Genomic DNA, 19,426 nt, shown 5'->3' with positions numbered 1-19,426 from the left:
GGATACCTAGCTCTGTAAAAAATAACTATATCAATTTTATACTCGTAGCACATTTGCGGGTTGCCCATCTGTGTAGACCAGTGGTTTATTCCCAAAAGCAAATTCACAATTTGCTCTTAGCATTTCGCAAATATTTTCACTGCTACCAGGTAGTTTTTCTCTGATGTATCTATTATTTATCAATCTTAAAGACCTTGGCATCGAAGATTTTAGTCCTATGGACGTCAATAAGACCCGGTAAGCCGGTATAATACAAAGACATTTCAGGCAAGCGAAGAAAATATACATATTTGTCTTCTCACAAGAAATGAGTGAGTTCCTCAGGAAACGATAAAGTATATTTAAATACAAGAACAAGATTACAATCAGAAATTTTAAAGACAATGGAGAACACTTTATTTAATTAAAATACGAGAGTAAGGAAGAATATTAGAAAGCTTTTGTAGCATTTGTAATGTATTTTACATATAAACAGTGTCGAAGTTCAGTGATAGATACTCGTAGTGAGCAACTGATTTCCATCAACAAGTATTTTATCTACCTATTTGTAGAAAAAAAAAGATATAGAGGTACCTAACTATAATTGCCGTTCAAGATCATGGTTTAAATTGAAAAACAAACTGAGTGAATTAGGATAATGTAGTTCACATTTTCACACATCAACTATTTTCCAAAGTCCCCAATATCTCCATAACATTTACGTACCTAACATTGATGACTTGGAACTAACTTAATTATACAAAATACACCTGTATTTAAAGCTACATTAGGTACCCACTACCCACCTATACGTATAAAAAGATTTAATCCAAATTAAGGAAATCCTTAAGCTCAAAAAAATACTGAGGCCACCCCAGATATACTACCGCCATTTCGCCTTCGGGTCTGAGAAGCGACAGCAATATATTTCACGTCGAAAATGTTGTTAAGGAAGAAAATAAAGAAGATTTTCATAAAATTAAAATATAGAAGAAGAGCTTTTAAATATAAGCCATGAATATAGAATACATTAGATGTACATGTTTGTCTTCTTAGTATCTGTACGTAGAAAACGCGAAGTGGAAAACAAAATGGCGGAAAAGGTAGGTAACGTCACAAGAGGAAAATCTTGGCGAAAAAGAAGAAAATAAATGAGTTGGGAGTTTTCTCTATAACAAGAGTGTTTTAATTAAAGAAGATTTTCATGTAGCAAATACTTTATACATGGAATATAAGGTACTTACAGGGTGGAGCTCGCGATTCTTATAATAAGGGAACAAATGACACTCATATCCCTGTATAAATAAAGTTATTAAAACAGAGAGGACTAAATTTAGTATATAATTTTTAATCATCCGTATGTTGTACTAACTTACTTGGAACTTGACGTAACTCGTAGATTCGTATAAGCTTAACCAATCCCTTGGGTAACTGCCCCAACACCTAACCCTCAGAGTGGGCTTGTTGTTTATGGAGTTTAGCGTACCTTGAAGTAAATTTACTGTAGGTAAGCCATTTTGTTTTCCACTTCGCGTTTTCTACGTACAGATACTAAGAAGACAAACATGTACATCCAATGTATTCTACATTCATGGCCTATTTTACAGTAAATTCACATCCACTAATTTTCGTATATACCGGTAATTCCGGACCTTAAGTGTGAAAGTTTACAGCCTGAAGAATTGCTTGAAAATTCTGTATTATTACGTCAGACTTTTTATAAAGGTAGCTATAGCTGCCATACACCGAGAAAAAATTACTGATAAGGTGCCACAAGTTTTAGGAGACTTAGGGTGGAAGACTCTATTCTTGGGTTATTTCCCCTGATTTAGAGTGTTGGAAAAATCAAGGTTCTTGATATAGAGTTCTGTTCTATACCTATTAGAATTCCAGAACCCAGTCACTCGATTGGACTTCAATGAAATTTTTTCTCAGTGTACCTACCAGAAAATAAATGAGTTGGGAGTTTTCTCTATAACAAGAGTGTTTTAATTAAAGAAGATTTTCATGTAGCAAATACTTTATACATGGAAAATAAGGTACTTACAGGGTGGAGCTCGCGATTCTTATAATAAGGGAACAAATGACACTCGTATCCCTGTATAAATAAAGTTAAAACAGTGAGGACTAAATTTAGTATATAATTTTTAAGCATCCGTATGTTGTACTAACTTACTTGGAACTTGACGTAACTCGTAAATTCGTATAAGCTTAACCAATCCTTTGGGCAATTGCCCAACACCTAAGCCTCAGAGTGGGCTTGTTGTGTATGGAAGTATGGAGTTTAGCGTAACTTACTTCAAGTACCAAGACCAAAAATTTAACTCACACTACTACACTAAATTAACTGTAAGCCATTTTGTTTTCCACTTCGCGTTTTCTACGTAGGTACAGATACTAAGAAGACAAACATGTACATCCAATGTATTCTATATTCATGGCCTATCTTACAGTAAATTCACATCCACTAATTTTCCGATATTCCGGTAATTCTGGACCTTAAGTGTGAAAGTTTAGAGCCTGATGAATTGCTTGAAAATTCTGTATTATTACGTCATACTTTTTATAAAGGTAGCTAGCTGCCATACACCGAGAAAAAATTACTGATAAGGTGCCACAAGTTTTAGGAGACTTAGGGTGGAAGACTGTATTCTTGGGTTATTTCCCCTGATTTAGAGTGTTGGAAAAATCAAGCTTCTTGATATAGAGTTCCTATTAGAATTCCAGAACCCAGTCACTCGATTGGACTTCAATGAAATTTTTTCTCAGTGTAGCTACCCTGTATACTGTATACTCGTATCTGTGTTTAATTCGAGCAAACCCATCCTGTAAGAAGGTACTTGATATGAAAGCTTGTTACCCCCACTCCTGACGCAGAGTGAACGTCAAGTTGACGCCGCATCGATGCGGCGTAGGAATGAAAAACAGACCTTATATTATCATTGGCATCACGTCAATCTACCTATCACACTTTATAGGTACATATGTATATAGGTACGACGAAAGGTATATTTGGAAAATAATGGAGATATCTTTTCCATTTTACTGTATAGGAACCTAGAGGTAGAATAATATTTTCAGCACGTAGAACGTAGGAGTAAATAGGTAAATTACATAATAGCTATTTATTTGATAATATTGCACAAACACAAATACACAACTATACGAGTAACATCTACCTACAATTAGATAAATGTATTTCCCTGTCGCGTATAATATCTCTAGTAGCGCGGTCAAACTTTCTTGACTTGGCGGGGCGGAGCGCTACCGCGCTCCTTAATATTGTGTATTTATTCGTCCTAATAGGTATAAAACTCGGTACCTTGGTAGGTCTCCAGTGCACGCCACTGGAGACGAGACAGACAAAATCCTGTGTCGGTCGTTACAGACAAAGACAAAATCACGAGAGGAGACAAAATCTGTTTATCGTCTCGTCAATTTCGAGACTAAACGAGAAATTTCTCGCCTCATAGTGCATCACTTTACCTTGATACCATTTTTGCTGACATGACTTCTTCCGTTTCAGCTGGTGCATTACGAGACAGGATATGATCAAATACGGCTTGACGGAAACCTGGAACATACTGACTCTCAGCAAATACAAATCCTGGGAATTTGTCAGTACGGTGGAGCACAAGGAATATCCCATTGTCGGGATTCAGTTCCATCCAGAAAAGAATGCCTACGAGTGGACGGAATCCCAACATAACCCTCACTCACATGTAAGAATTATTACTTTATTAGGCAGGGGGTTCTATTTTCTTTTCTTTTGAAGAAGTTTGTAAGAGGAAACTGTAAAAACGGAGGGCTTCCGAAAGCGAATCTTATCTGTTGAGTATAAAAGTTTGCCCCAACCACAGTCGGTATTATGTAACTAACTAACTACAGAAAGAAGCTGCATTTTGTGAGTTGTTTAGAAGTAGGTATACAGTTGAAGAACTGTCTAAACTCTTCAATCTCATATTACTATACTATGTACAGTATATTATCATTGGCATCACGTCGAGTTAAAATCTTCTTAACTGAAATCGATTGTTTATAATTTGTCTAATTCCAGGATGACATCATATCAGCAAGATTCTTCTCAGATTGGTTTATCGATAAAGCCAGACTGAACAATAACTCATTTGCCAGCAGAGATGATCTGTACAAAAGTCTCATCCAGAATTACCCCAACGTCATGTCTTATCCGAACAAATTGGGATTCGAACAGATCTATCTCTTCAAATAGACTTGGAGGTGTGTTCTAAGTTCAGAGCTTTTTATGTGGAGGTTTAATTTACCTTCGAAATCAGCAAACGATTGGATTTTTCAGGCATATCGCCATTCTTAAAACCAGAGTTTTTCACTGATGATGAAACCTGATGAAGTAGGGTTTGGGGGATTGACGCAAAGAGACAAATCGGTAGGTATTTACGTAGGTAGCAAAAGTGAAAGTAGGTAAGTACGCACCACCAAAAATTGCTGATTGATGCTGATCACACATTAGAGGGTACCTTTAAACTTTAAAGAATGGAAATTTGGAAATAGACTCAACATGATAGAAAACTTGGCAAAGCAAATATGAAAGGCATTGGAGGAGTTTCAGCCTTCCATTCATATTACTGAGTATAATAAATAAATTATTATTAATGCAAAAAATCGAAAGCTTTCCATTATAATGAGGAAATTCTGATTACTTCTGAAATCCATCAGGAAACTTTCTCATCATGAAAGGCTTTTTTGTGAGCCAAAAGCCATAAGACGAAAGTTAACTTTTATTACTTTTGAAATTAAATTTTCTTTGTAACACTAAATTTTCCACGTTGCTCACTCTCATAGTTCCACACAAGGAGGTTACAAAATAGGAATATCTATGACAAAGGAAAAGAACTAGTTTTTGCTTCTTCTTCTTTAGCTTTTTTCTTTACTTCACAGAATACTAGGTCTTTGAATATTCGACAGATATTTTGATTTCAAGACAGTATTAGGTTAGGGACGTATTAGATTTAAGTCGGTGAAATCACATAGTAGACGCCGTCGATCGACGAGGTGAATCTATGTTGTCGGGGCAGTGTACGGTTTCAGTCGACGTCAATCGACCTTCCTCACCAGGTAAGTTGTTTCTTTCTATGTTAGCTTCATATTCATAAGTTCATTTTACAAGACAAAACAAAGACAAAACATTGTGCAGTGCCAAAGCTTTCCCTGTTCTCTCATAATGTTATTGGTTTTAAGATTCTATTTATTTTATTTGCTTCAATTGTGTTCCAACTTTCAAGGCGAAAATTTCGAAAATAATTTTCTTTAATTTTGGTCGAAACTGTGATGTGAAGAAAATTGAACAAAGTACGAAACTGGCGCCAGTCAAATCGTTCTTTCATTGTTCTTTATGGAAAGTGTTACAACCATAAAGATGCTGTCGCTCGCATGTCATAAGAATTAACATTTGAAAAGCCAAGAGTTTCTTTGTGTTTCAAATAGAAGTTGTGATTTTTAGGATAGTTCCACCAGTTCAGGCCCTTTTATAGGTCTGGGATATCAGGGATTTTCCTGGAAAATATTGTACTTTAATGAGGCACAGTTAACAGTTAGATATGATGAAGCTAGAAACAAGAAAGCTAGAAAGAGAGAAGGAGACAAAGGAGAAATAATGTTTGGTTTGAAAATTTTAAAATTTGAATAAAAACCGAAAAAGTTTTTCTAAATTGCAATTAAAGTTAAAAACTTTCGAGAGCACAATAGAACAAGGGGGCTCTATCCTGGCTGCACCCGAATTCTTTTCCCAAAACAATGCCAATTTATTTTCCGAAGCCTAAGCCTATGAATATGAGATACAAGAGCCTACCTCCTACCCTGATAGTTCCATCCCTACTGAGAGATAAAGTTCTTAACTTGAGAATAACGCAGGGGGCTCTATCCTGGCTGCACCCGAATTCTTTTCCCAAAACAATGCCAATTTATTTTCCGAAGCCTAAGCCTATGAATATGAGATAGAAGAGCCTACCTCCTACCCTGATAGTTCCATCCCTACTGAGAGATAAAGTTCTTAACTTGAGAATAACGTTGAGGGAGGGGGTAAGAAAAAGGGGTTTTTGTTTTATCATGTCTTCAAGATTTCAACTGGTTTTTATGTGACTCAAATTAAAAAAAAAGTGTAAAATTTACCTTAGATGTGCTAGATAAATTTCTTTTGAACCATTTCAGTCTGTGTCTAGTTTTTGTCCTCGGAAATAATATCTCTGGTGCTTTTCTTTTTGTTCAGTAGGTACCTATTTTGTTTTAAATTGTTCTTCGTCTTACTGCCCACACTTAGTTCTTTTGTTCCACATAATTGGCACATCTTAGAATTTCAGAGATCTAAAAGTTTCATTTCTCAGTGAAAGAAGAATAGCAACATCAATTTTAATAAATTATCAACCTCTGTTTCATTGTATCAAGAACTTCTGATTTATAGAACCCTTTTAGAACAAAAACCCTTCTGATGGGCTCAATACCTGGCGGGTCCAAGTACCTATAAATCATTAGGCTAGTCTCTCTACTTTCTATTGTTTCGCCTGTGAGGACAGGAGCAGACACAAGACTTCCATAAAGACCAAAAATATCCAAGTTTCAAAGCTGCAATCTAAATATTCTAGTCTTCAGTTGTGATTTAATTAACGTGCTAAAAGTTTCATTTCTCAGTGAAAGAAGAATAGCAACATCAATTTTAATAAATTATCAACCTCTGTTTCATTGTATCAAGAACTTCTAATTTTTGGAACCCTTTTAGAACAAAAACCCTTCTGATGGGCTCAATACCTGGCGGGTCCAAGTACCTATAAATCACTAGGCTAGTCTCTCTACTTTCTATTGTTTCGCCTGTGAGGACATAGGAGCAGACACAAGACTTCCATAAAGACCAAAAATATCCAAGTTTCAAAGCTGCAATCTAAATATTCTAGTCTTCAGTTGTGATTTAGGTAATTAACGTGAAAAAAAAGTGACATTTTTATGAGGTGATAAAATACCCAGTTTTTCATTTCGGATAACGTCTTGGCAAAGGATCGCTCCATAAAGTTATCATCCACAGGAAACGATAAAGTATATTTAAATACAAGAACAAGATTACAATCAGAAATTTTAAAGACAATGGAGAACACTTTATTTAATTAAAACACGAGAGTAAGGAAGAATATTAGAAAGCTTTTGTAGCATTTGTAATGTATTTTACATATAAACAGTGTCGAAGTCCAGTGATAGATACTCGTAGTGAGCAACTGATTTCCATCAACAAGTTAGTATTTATCTACCTATTTGTAGAAAAAAAGATATCTAGGTAACTATAATTGCCGTTCAAGATCGTGGCTTAAATTGAAAAATAAACTGAGTGAATTAGGATAATGTAGCTCACATTTTCACACATCAACTATTTTCCTTAGTCCCTAATCCCTAATATCTCCATAACATTTACGTACCTAACATTGATGACTTGGAACTAACATAATTATACAAAATACACCTGTATTTAAAGCTACATTAGGTACCCACTACCCACCTATACGTATAAAAAGATTGAATACAGTATTCCAATATTTTCCTCCCAAAAATGAGTCACTTATGAACTTTCCATTTGTACGCTCAAGGTAGTGTTTCTGGTTCTCCAAGGTGGTTTTACATCCAATCTTTTCAACGCCATGAGACCATTATTTCATGAGCACCGAAGCGTTGCAGTAAAGTGTACTTTCGTTTTAATTTCGACAATATTTACCTGGTGGATCTACTTTGCCTGAGACTCAAATGAGCTAACAACTAACCACATACATATGTATAATACCACTAGGTATCCACAGCTCGAATTATCAAGTTATGAAAATGGATATTATGAACAATAAACATTGGGAATACAAAATTGGTTCCTTCATTCTTTAGTATTTAACTTTCCCAACACCCTGTGGTATGTAATATTCAAATATTTTGTATAATATTTCAAATAAAATAATACCCTTCTGTATGCCCTCCCCACTCCTCCTACCTCTCCTACGGGTACCTACCTTAGTTTTCAAGCAAAACTCGCAAGTTTTTCATTTGCATAAACTTACAATATTGAAATTTTCTTTTTAAAGAAAATGGAATGAGAATGAGAGAAAGAGGGGGTGGGGGATTTTCAAAATGAAAAATGAGGACTTTCTCGTGGAATATAAGAAGAAAATGAAAAGAGAGAATGAAGAAAAGATGGGAAATGAGGGATTTTGGGAGTTGGGAAGGAAAAAGTAATGGAATTCATTATTCAGGGACGTTCAGCAAATATGATGTGGAGTAGCGTTTTGTCTTTAATGTTGTGAAAATTCCGGCTTTTCTTGTGATTCAGTCCTCCAATTCTCTGAATATAGTCACACAATTTTCCCGGTCAGATCCCTCAATCTGCAGACTCACCCGATCGTTGGCACCTGTATTTGTTTTGTTTTCATGTCCAGTAACACCCCCCCCCTTATGGCGCTTTCACTCAGGAATACCAGGTCGTTCACCATTCTTATGGATTGAACAAATTAATTGATAGGTAACTTGAACAGGAGAATTGGCACATCCACTAACATTATTTCATCACTCGATGGAATTATCATTCTTGTACGTAATAGGTATGTAGGAAGGTACCTAATAAAAAGCTACAGTGACCTGAAACTTTTTACTAGTCAGGTAGATACATACATATGTACATAGGTACTGATTTTTCCCTCTCTATCTCTCTCTCTCTCTCATCCAGACCCTGTGGTCATCTTATTCCTTATTTCTCGTTTATTTTCCAGTCAGGTCGAGAAGGACAAAAATGGAACGACGTATAAAAAAGGTTTTTTCACTCGCTCGTTCTTTATTTCTCTTTTTTTTTTTTTTTTTTTTTTTTTTTTTTTTTTTTTTTCATGTCCAGTAACACCCCCACCCCCCCCCTTATGGCGCTTTCACTCAGGAATACCAGGTCGTTCACCATTTTTATGGATTGAACAAATTAATTGATAGGTAATTTGAACAGGAGAATTGGCACATCCACTAACATTATTTCATCACTCGATGGAATTATCATTCTTGTACGTTATAGGTATGTAGGAAGGTATACCTAATAAAAAGCTACAGTGACCTGAAACTTTTTACTAGTCAGGTAGATACATACATATGTACATAGGTACTGATTTTTCCCTCTCTATTTCTTCCTCTTCTCAGAAAATGGAAACCTCGATTATCTCCGTAAGTAAAAAAGCTATAATTAGGTAAGTTGGGCAACTTCCTTCTTTGTTATATCTAATTATAATTTACCTTTACATACATACATAATTCCTGACTTATTAATACATTGCCAAAAATAAACCAAAGTCCAAAGTCCAGATTCCTTTTAGTACTGTTGCCTGGAAGATACTCTAAAAAGAAAGGTTGTCTCTCAAAAATTCGCCAGCCTAATCATAGCTTTTTGGTCTGCCTTGAAGTGTTAGGCCGTTGGTCCAATTTCTGCGCGGGGCAGATTTTATCCCAAACGATAAGGTTCGTTCTTGGAAAGGCTGGCTTTCTCCTACTATCCTGTCTTCCTTCTCCTTTCGGCACGATAAGACCTTGCCTGTAACAGCTCCCTCTTTCAAACCTCTAAACTCTAAATAATAATACCTAATAATAAAATTTCATCTACCTACGATTACATACTCTATTACGCTTATTCACATCTACCTTTCACACTTTATAGGTACATATAATTATATAGGTACGACGAAAGGTATATGTGGAAAATAATGGAGATATCTTTTCCATTTTACTGTATAGGGACCTAGAGGTAGAATAATATTTTCAGCACGTAGAACGTAGGAGTAAATAGGTAAATTACATAATAGCTACTTATTTGATAATATTGCACAAACACAAATACACAACTATAACATCTACCTACAATTAGATAAATGTAATAGGTATTTGTACTTATCGTATAAGGATAATTCAAGCAGTTAATCTGAGGTTAGTATTCCCATAATTAATACCCCGTTAAAACTATCCGAATTCCGAAGGCATTTAGGTGTGAACCTGAAAATTCATAACCGCAATTTTGTATAAGGATAATTCAAGCAGTTAATCTGAGGTTAGTATTCCCATAATTAATACCCCGTTAAAACTATCCGAATTCCGAAGGCATTTATGTGTGAACCTGAAAATTCATAACCGCAATTTCGGTCTATTGCAAAATTGTATGTTACGTACAGACTATAATACTTAAACGTTAGAGTAATTTAGAAAATGCTCGAATAAATCTTTGCACTGAAAAAGTCGCCTAAATTGCAAATAATGTCTTTATTAATGGGGTTTTGTGCTGCAATATCTAAGTAACCCCTTTAGCTGCATAGTAAGGCATAATTTCATTGTTAAATAAGTATCTAGGATATACCTAATTTATCTTGTCGTAAAAGCTACATTCATGATTAAGTAGAATAGAAAACAAAATATCAGTCTACTAACAATACTAGGGCCCTGAAGTAATGTCCAATATATCTGGTTCCAGGGCCCTAATGGGAAGAGGGAGAGGTTGGGTTTTAGTTGCTCGAATAAATCTTTGCACTGAAAAAGTCGCCTAAATTGCAAATAATGTCTTTATTAATGGGGTTTTGTGCTGCAATATCTAAGTACCCCCTTTAGCTGCATAGTAAGGCATAATTTCATTGTTAAATAAGTATCTAGGATATACCTAAATTATCTTGTCGTAAAAGCTACATTCATGATTAAGTACAACAGAAAACAAAATATCAGTCTACTAACAATACTAGGGCCCTGAAAATAATAATGTCCAATATATCTGGTTCCAAGGTCCTAATGGGAAGAGGGAGAGGTTGGGTTTTAGTGGGTCTGGATGTCCCGGTATTCGGACATCAATCCCACACTCCCTATTGCAAAGTTTTTTGCAATGGGCGTCTCTTTGAAGATTTCCCCCTCTCCACAAAAAAAAAAAAACTAACAATACTACTTACCCAAGTGAATATATCTTGGTAGGTACTACCATCTTTACTGTTGAATATACATATAAAAAAAAGGAAAAAAAAAAAATAGTGGATGTGGCAAGTTTACATCTAACAAAATGGATTTTTTATGCCTCTCTAATTGCAGAATTTCATTGATTCTAACAAACATTTTATTATTTCTTTTACCCTCAAAAATTGGGGGAAGAATGAGCAAAGGTAACAGGTGTGGCCCAACCCGCCCCAGATGAGTTATGTACCTTGTCTTCCACCCCCACCTTTGTTCCCCCAAAAAATATTCCTCCCTGGAGAACTTTCCCCCGTTTCACCGTTATCTTATTATCTTTATGAATAATTTCTCAAGGCGTGGAAAATTAGAAAGAAATTATAAAAGCCACAAGTTTTGTAATTATTATTTATGCCTTGGGAGTGAGAGGTGGGAGGGGCACTTGTGTTGTGGTGGACGGTAGAAGAAGAGACAGAGTTGAGATAAGAAGCAAAGAAAATCTGGTGTGAACATCACACGACTTTCCTTATCCTATTGAATGATGCTTATTTGAGTGTTCTTTTACCCTAACTTTTACAATATCTCTAACCGTTTTGTCGCTATAGCTGAAAACCGCCAAAAAACGGTCGAAATCTGTCCAAAAGCGGTAAAAATACCGCCAAGCGCAGCAACCATCTCAAACAAACGTTTTGTGTTGCATCCTTGTCACATTAGTGAACCACATACCAAATTTCAAGTTTCTAGCTTATACCGTTCCCGAGATATTGTTAAATTACACCAAAAACCGCCAAAAAGCGGTAAAATGCCGCCAACCGTTGCACCGACGGTCGAAATCTGTCCAAAAGCTGTCAAAATACCGCCAAGCGCAGCAACCATCTCAACCAACGTTTTGTGTTGCATCTTTGTCACATTTGTGAACTACATACCAAATTTTAAGTCTTTAGCTTATACCGTTCCCGAGATATTGTTAAATTGCACCGAAAACCGCCAAAAAGCGGTAAAATGCTGCCAACCGTTGCACCGGTCTTAACCAAAAGTTTCGTGTCGCATCCTTGTCACATTTGACAGCTACATACCAAATTTCAAGTCTCTAGCTCTTACCGTTCTCGAGATATTTTGTTTACAGACAGACACACAGACAGACAGAAGGACAGACAGACAGACAGACACACACACACGGACCAATGGCTGAAACTTTGGATTTAGGCTCTAGGGACCTCAAAACGTGTTTTGCACTAAAAACTGACCATCGAAAATTTCAGCCGATTACATTACTTTCCTTCCTATAGGATAAGGAAAGTAAAAATAGTGGATGTGTCAAGTTTACATCTAAAGAAAATGGCTTTTATGTCTCTGTGATTGCAGAATTCCATTGATTCTAACAAACATTTTATTATTTCTTTTACCCTCAAAAAATTGGGGGAAGAATGGGCAAAGGTAACAGGTGTGGCCCAATCCGGCCCAGATGAGTTATGTATACCTTGTCTTCCACCCCCAAATTAGTTCCCCCCAAAAAATATTCCTCCCTGGAGAACTTTCGCCCGTTTCACCGTTATCGTTCCATTGATTCTAACAAACATTTTATTATTTCTTTTACCCTCAAAAAATTGGGGGAAGAATGGTTTATTTCTCCTCTCTCTCTCTCTCTCTCCAAAGTCTATCTTTCTCTCTCTTCCTTTTTAAAGTTTCATATCATTTTAGGTAGAACTGGTAGAAGGAAAAAGTAGACGCCGTAATTTTTCTCCACTGAAAAGAGAAATGGAGAAAATTTGGTGGAAATATGAGGGCCGCATTCATGAAACTGATAACAAAATACTCGTCACAAGAAGTACTGAAACAATTGAACTGGATACTGAAGCACTGATACAATAAAATGTGATCTCAAGAAGAATCTTCCAATGATGAAGCTCCTACAAGTATAATTATATTAGATCAACAACAGGCACCGTATCTAGCCTTGGTCATTAGAGCACCATGTGGGTCGAAATTTAAAAAATAACGTTTCCAGTAAAGTATAGGTAGCTACCTGCCCATTACGTTTGGCTCTAAGACCATCCATCAACAGTCGTATAAACTATAAAACAATGTGCATGGTAGTTCCTAAAGTGAAAAGTTGAATATCAACTCTCTAATAGTGGAATTTGTGACCCAAGGCTCATGGACATGATCAAATTCTTAAAAGCGTTGTGCTTCAAAAAGGCACCTGTGACTATCCAACCATTACTTCCTTTAGGGAGGAAGAGGAAACAAAAATTTAATATGTGTGTACACCGCACTCGGAGAGGAAAAGGTATCCCCAAAAAAAGTTAAGAAGGGAGAAAAGAAAAGAAAATAATATTTTAGTCGATATTTTTAGGTGCAGCCCGGGAAATGTGGAGAAAATGAGGTACATTAGGAGCTAGGGAGCCAATGAACATTTGAGGAAACAATAAGACGTTGCGCGATCATAATACCGCGCAGGTTTTTCCCACTTTTTTTCCACCCCATCCTGTTTCCCCGTGAGTGAAGCTTTTTCCATCAAAAGATTTTCGTACACCCTGTTTCTCAATATGTCGTCGCCATCTTGAATACGAAGTTGGTAGATTGAGTGAAGCTTTTTCCATCAAAAGATTTTCGTACACCCTGTTTCTCAATATGTCGTCGCCATCTTGAATACGAAGTTGGTAGATATAGGTACCGATACTGTACATAACAGTAGCTATACCTATGCTGTCACAATTCAAGAACGTAAGAAGGAAACTTTCATCTTATAAGAAATTTAATAAAAACTTTGAGCGCTCGGGAAAATGTAAACTGGAAGAAAATACAAAACAACTTTCTTCACTCCTGGTGGAGTTTTTATTCAAATGAGTAAGGAGCGAAACTCCAAGTACCTAGGTGTTGTCTTCTGATCTAAGTATATTAGGTGGTCGTTATAAATAAGATCATCTATTATAAGATGCACTCACTACCTATCTCAAAAAGAAAAGTCAAAATTGCTCAGCCAGCCTCGTTAGTTTGGTAAGTTTGGTTGGTAGCGCGTCTGTCTTGGCCTTGTAAGCGCTATGCCGCGGGTTCGATTCCCGCCCGAGGTGGATTTTATCCAAAACAGATAATGTTCGTTCACGGAACGGCTAGCTTTCTCCTATCCCGTTTTCCTTCTCTCTTTTGTGGGACGATAAGACCTTAAGAATGGGCAAAGGTAACAGGTGTGGCCCAACCCGCCCCAGATGAGTTATGTACCTTGTCTTCCACCCCCACCTTTGTTCCCCCAAAAATATTCCTCCCTGGAGAACTTTCGCCCGTTTCACCGTTATCTTATTATCTTTATGAATAATTTCTCAAGGCGTGGAAAATTAGAAAGAAATTACAAAAGCCACAAGTTTTGTAATTATTATTTATGCCTTGGGAGTGAGAGGTGGGAGTGGGAGGGGCACTTGTGTTGTGGTGGACGGTAGAAGAAGAGACAGGGTTGAGATAAGAAGCAAATAGAAGAGGAAGGGTTGAGATAAGAAGCAAAGAGAAGGGATGCAATAAGGCAGAAGTAAGAATATTTGAGATTTTTGAGCCCTATTTTATTCGTTTCAAAAAAGTTATACTGACAGTTATTCGGAGGGCAGAATGATTCAAAGAATTTGACAGAATATAGCAATGTTTGGTAGGTACACATCAGGTGTAATGATTATTGGTGCTGATAGGTTAGGTAGGTATGATAACTGAATAGGTATTGTAGAACTAAGTATTATAGGACACTTTTTTATGGACCTCGCGGAAAAACAGGTGATATTTTAATTCTAATAAGTATGCAGCAAAATCTCTTGCTTCGGCACTCTATATTTCAATATCGTAGGTATCTAGTAGGTATTGTATAGGTACCATTTTATGCCTTGGGAGTGAGAGGTGGGAGGGGCACTTGTGTTGTGGTGGACGGTAGAAGAAGAGACAGAGTTGAGATAAGAAGCAAAGAGAAGGGATGCAATAAGGCAGATAAGGCAGAAGTAAGAATATTTGAGATTTTTGAGCCTTATTTTATTCGTTTCAAAAAAGTTATACTGACAGTTATTCGGAGGGCAGAACGATTCAAAGAATTTGACAGAATATAGCAATGTTTGGTAGGTACACTTCAGGTGTAATGATTATTGGTGCTGATAGGTTAGGTAGGTATTACAACTGAATAGGTATTGTAGAACTAAGTATTATAGGACACTTTTTTATGGACCTCGCGGAAAAACAGGTGATATTTTGCTCCTAATAAGTATGCAGCAAAATCTCTTGCTTCGGCACTCTCTATTTCAATATCGTAGGTATCTAGTAGGTATTTTATAGGTACCACAATATTTTGTTGACTAAACACATGCCTACAACATGCGAATATTTCAGAGATGTTTACCCAGGTATACCTACCTACAAATCTACATATAAAAGTAATAAACCTACCTATGTGTATTCGAATCGTATAAATGCGGAAATGTTTGATTGCGATCCTATTTTCTATATTTGAGAAAAATCCACAAAGTAAACAGAACCAAACATGATGAAAATAAAATAATATAGAAAATTTTCCCCGAAATTTAATTTATTTAAATAAATAGAAGTTTCGAAAAAGCTCCAGTCTACGGGGCGAAAATACCCACACAATCCAAATAAAGATACATCTGACTACATAATTATACACAACCTACCTAGAATACTGGGTGAGTGGTTAAAATGTACCCAAAGTTATCTGTCCAGACCCCGTTCCAGGGTCCTTTGAGATTGGGAATTGGGATCCTTAGGTCCAGGGACCAACTGTCAGAATTAGCTGTTGCTTCTCTGTTTGAGACTTGAACTTTGACGGCTACTGAGTGCACCCTGTAACACACCCAAACAAAGGTGTACAGATAGTTTAAAAAAAACCTCTGTGTCATCCTAGTTAGCTTAGAGGCCTTAGAGTGGCTTAGAGACTAGCGGGTCTGACTTGTAGGTCCTAGATTGCGGGTTTGCCCTGTCTGGACATTCCAGTTTATTAAGAAATTATGCATGGGGTGGTCATTTCCCATCTTCATTCCCCCACTACAACATTTCTCACGACCTCTGCTAGGCATTTGATGTTACAATATTGACCTAGATTTCTAATTATTGACCTTCGATGCTCGGACATGTCAATTTATTCTGAATATTATTTTAAGTGTGGGAAATTGAGATTTTCGTTGTACCTTGTTTGTCTGCTAATTAATTCACTCATTTATGAAACGTTTATGTGAAGATGAAGATACTCATTACCTCTACTGCATAAATTGTCAGGTAGATATTATTTTGAGTTATTTTTGATTATTTGGGGATGAAATAATATCAATGGGATGGAATAATAGGTTCTTATTTTCCTATTAAGAAAATACCCATGTTCAGTGTCCTTTTTCACCTGCTGTGGTAACATTGTTTATTTCGATTGGATATTTTAATCAAATTAATGAAAGAATTAATAAAAATAAATAGAATTAAAGTGCAAGATAAAATAAATACATCTAGTAGCTACGTAGATACGTAGGTACTATAGGAACCTATAACGCATAAGCTATTGGTTATTTTTTGCAAAACCCACCGAAGTTTTGCTATTTATTTTTAATTTCTCACAGAAAATTTAAATCTTGCAATAAAAACAATACAATCCTGAAATTATACCAACGAGACTAGAGATTTTCGAAGAAGGAAATGGTTCAAGATTTAGCCCGAGATAAGAAGTCATGGAATTTCCAGGTGGCCAAAATTGGAGTCGTTGAACTTACCAAGGTTATTGCAAACATTTAGGTATGTAAGTTGTCACCTGTAAATCTGTAAACGTTACAAACTAACCCTACCTACCCAAACATGGCTATAAGTTGGGTCATTGGCCTCCCCCAAGGTTCATTTATTTTCCCCAACATCAAGGATGTCTTTGGTGGGGTGTCTGAAATTCTGAATCAAATCACAGTGGGCACTTGGGCAGTTGTCGAATAGTAACATAAGTTTTCAGACTTTTCAATTTTCATCATTATATATTAAAGCGTTCTTCATTGAAGAAAGATGTAGGTACAGTGGTACAGGTAGTGTTGGAAATTTATTATTTCAGCCAGCTTCTCAAAATAAAATTTACTTTTCATTACCTCAATCTATTCAATCAGTCGTTGTTCTTGTTGTGACTGTGCTAACAACCTCTCACGAGAGAGCTCTCTCCAGTTTTTTCTTCAAAATTGTATCAAAATTTCCTTTTTTTGTGTGTACCAAAATCAATTCATATTGTTGAACAGTGTATCAAATTCAATTTCCAGTGTGTCCAAAATCCTTGCTCCAAAAGTGTCCAAATTCCAAGGTGTCAATTCAAGGTAAGCTTCGGTACAATCCCGATTGGTACTTGTGCAGAAGTCACGTCCGTGAAATATTGCTACCAAAGAAACTGGCACAAACGAGCAGTGACCAGTGTTATTATATGTCGATTCGGGACGCGAATCCGCGAACATAATTGCCAAATCCGCGAACATAATCGCAAAATCAGCGAACAAAATCGCGAAACCACGAATCGCCAAATCCGCGAACAAAATCGCCAAATCCGCGAACATAATCGCGAAATCCGCGAACATAATCGCGAAATCCGCGAACGTAATCGCGAAATCCGCGAACGTAATCGCGAAATCCGCGAACATAATCGCGAAACCCGCGAACATAATCGCCAAATCCGCGAACATAATCACCAAATCCGCGAACATGTCGCGAAATCCGCGAACATAATCGCCAAATCCGCGAACATAATCGCGAAATCCGCGAACATAATCGCCAGGTTCATTTATTTTCCCCAACATCAAGGATGTCTTTGGTGGGGTGTCTGAAATTCTGAATCAAATCACAGTGGGCACTTGGGCAGTTTTCGAATAGTAACATATGTAAGTTTTCAGACTTTTCAATTTTCATCATTCACACATGGCCTTGATGCTTAGCGTGTAATCAAATAAATAAATAAATAAATAATTTTCATCATTATTAAAGCGCTCTTCATTGAAGAAAGATGTACCTAGGTACAGTGGTACAGGTAGTGTAGGAAATTTATTATTTCAGCCAGCTTCTCAAAATAAAATTTATTTTTCATTACCTCAATCTATTCAATCAGTCGTTGTTCTTGTTGTGACTGTGCTAACAACCTCTCACGAGAGAGCTTTCTCCAGTTTTAGTTTTTTCTTCAAAATTGTGTCAAAATTTCCTTTTTTTGTGTATCAAAATCAATTCATATCATATCTTAAAGTTGAACAGTGTATCAAATTCAATTTCCAGTGTGTCCAAAATCATTGCTCCAAAAGTGTCCAAATTCCAAGGTGTCAATTCAAGGTAAGCTTCGGTACAATCACGATTGTGAAAAACTGAACGGGACGCCGGGACACCCCCTGAAATTCGGGACTGTCCCGGCCAATTCGGGACGTTTGGCAAGCCTAATTATAGGGTTAGGTTAAACGCAAGAAGGAGTTTTCACAAATGGAGCAGTGATTAGTGTTATTATAGGGTTAGGTTAAATACAAAAAGGAGCTTTTCTTTTCCACGGACGTGACTTCTGCTATTACCCAGACTTTTTCCCATTTCTCTGGCTCCTCAACATCTTATATTCTATCTTCTTTCTCCTACTACACCTCCAGAGAAGTCACGTCCGTGGAATATTGCTACCTACCAAAGGAACTGGCACAAACGAGCAGTGACCAGTGTTATTATAGGGTTAGGTTAAACGCAAGAAGGAGCTTTTCTTTTCCACGGACGTGACTTCTGCATACTTACCCAGACTTTTTACCATTTCTCTGGCTCCTCAACATCTTCTATTCTATCTTCTTTCTCCTACTACACCTCCAGTCCTCCTCCTCCTCCTCCTCGAACAGGCTCCCTCCCATCTTCCTTGTCTTCTTGAAACTTTCCAGTTCCTGATGGTTTGGAAACTGTGTCGTTCTTTCTTACCTCCTGAATTAATGCTCACATACTCCTTTCCTATACACATGGCAATATTGATCCAAGGAGAGAGAGAGAGAGTGAGAGAGAGAGGAGGAGGAGGAGGAGAAATTTTGCGAAATTTTGAATAAATTGAAAGAGATAGGTATACGCGTTTTATACGTACGATAAGTATCATGGTGTATAGAGTAAAAGTTTCGTTTTTCAGAAAGTTTCTCTCCTCAGCCCCTCCCTTTATTTCAAGAGCCCCCTAGCACTCCTGTCAACATCTTGTCTTATCTTAGTGTGTATGGCGGAGAGAATATGGAGAAGCAGGTAGGTAAAAACCAAAAAGCGCTTTTCACAAAATTTTCAGCATTATGTTGAAACAACGAGATGGAAGAAGCTTTTTGAAGTGTTAATGTAGAAATGTAGGAGTTCTGGGAGTGAGGCGGCACGGGTGTCGGAAGTCCTGAGGGAGTGTATGACGAATTCCCAGAATCCTGCCTGACAAACAAAATTTTCCACTCAAATTTCGATTGCAATTTTTTTACGAATTAGGTACTTTCTGGTTTTCTCGTGTAATGTAGCACCTAAAAGTACT

The 19,426-nt window shown here is 36.8% G+C and overlaps 1 protein-coding gene across 1 annotated transcript; it reads left to right on the top strand.

Annotated features, from left to right (window-relative positions):
* The first annotated feature begins 217 nt into the window (after window positions 1-217).
* Window positions 218-4,210, top strand: LOC103510653 (gamma-glutamyl hydrolase B-like). Its single transcript, XM_008475338.2, has 3 exons — window positions 218-237; window positions 3,506-3,701; window positions 4,037-4,210. The coding sequence occupies exons 1-3, from the start codon at window positions 218-220 to the stop codon at window positions 4,208-4,210; spliced, it is 390 nt and encodes a 129-aa protein (XP_008473560.2).
* Window positions 4,211-19,426: the final 15,216 nt, after the last annotated feature.

Source organism: Diaphorina citri, unplaced genomic scaffold, assembly GCF_000475195.1.
Source record: "Diaphorina citri unplaced genomic scaffold, Diaci psyllid genome assembly version 1.1 scaffold628, whole genome shotgun sequence".
Lineage (NCBI taxonomy): Eukaryota > Metazoa > Arthropoda > Insecta > Hemiptera > Psyllidae > Diaphorina > Diaphorina citri.
The sequence above is the reverse complement of the archived record's forward strand: the minus strand, read 5'-3'. Positions and strand labels throughout refer to the sequence as shown.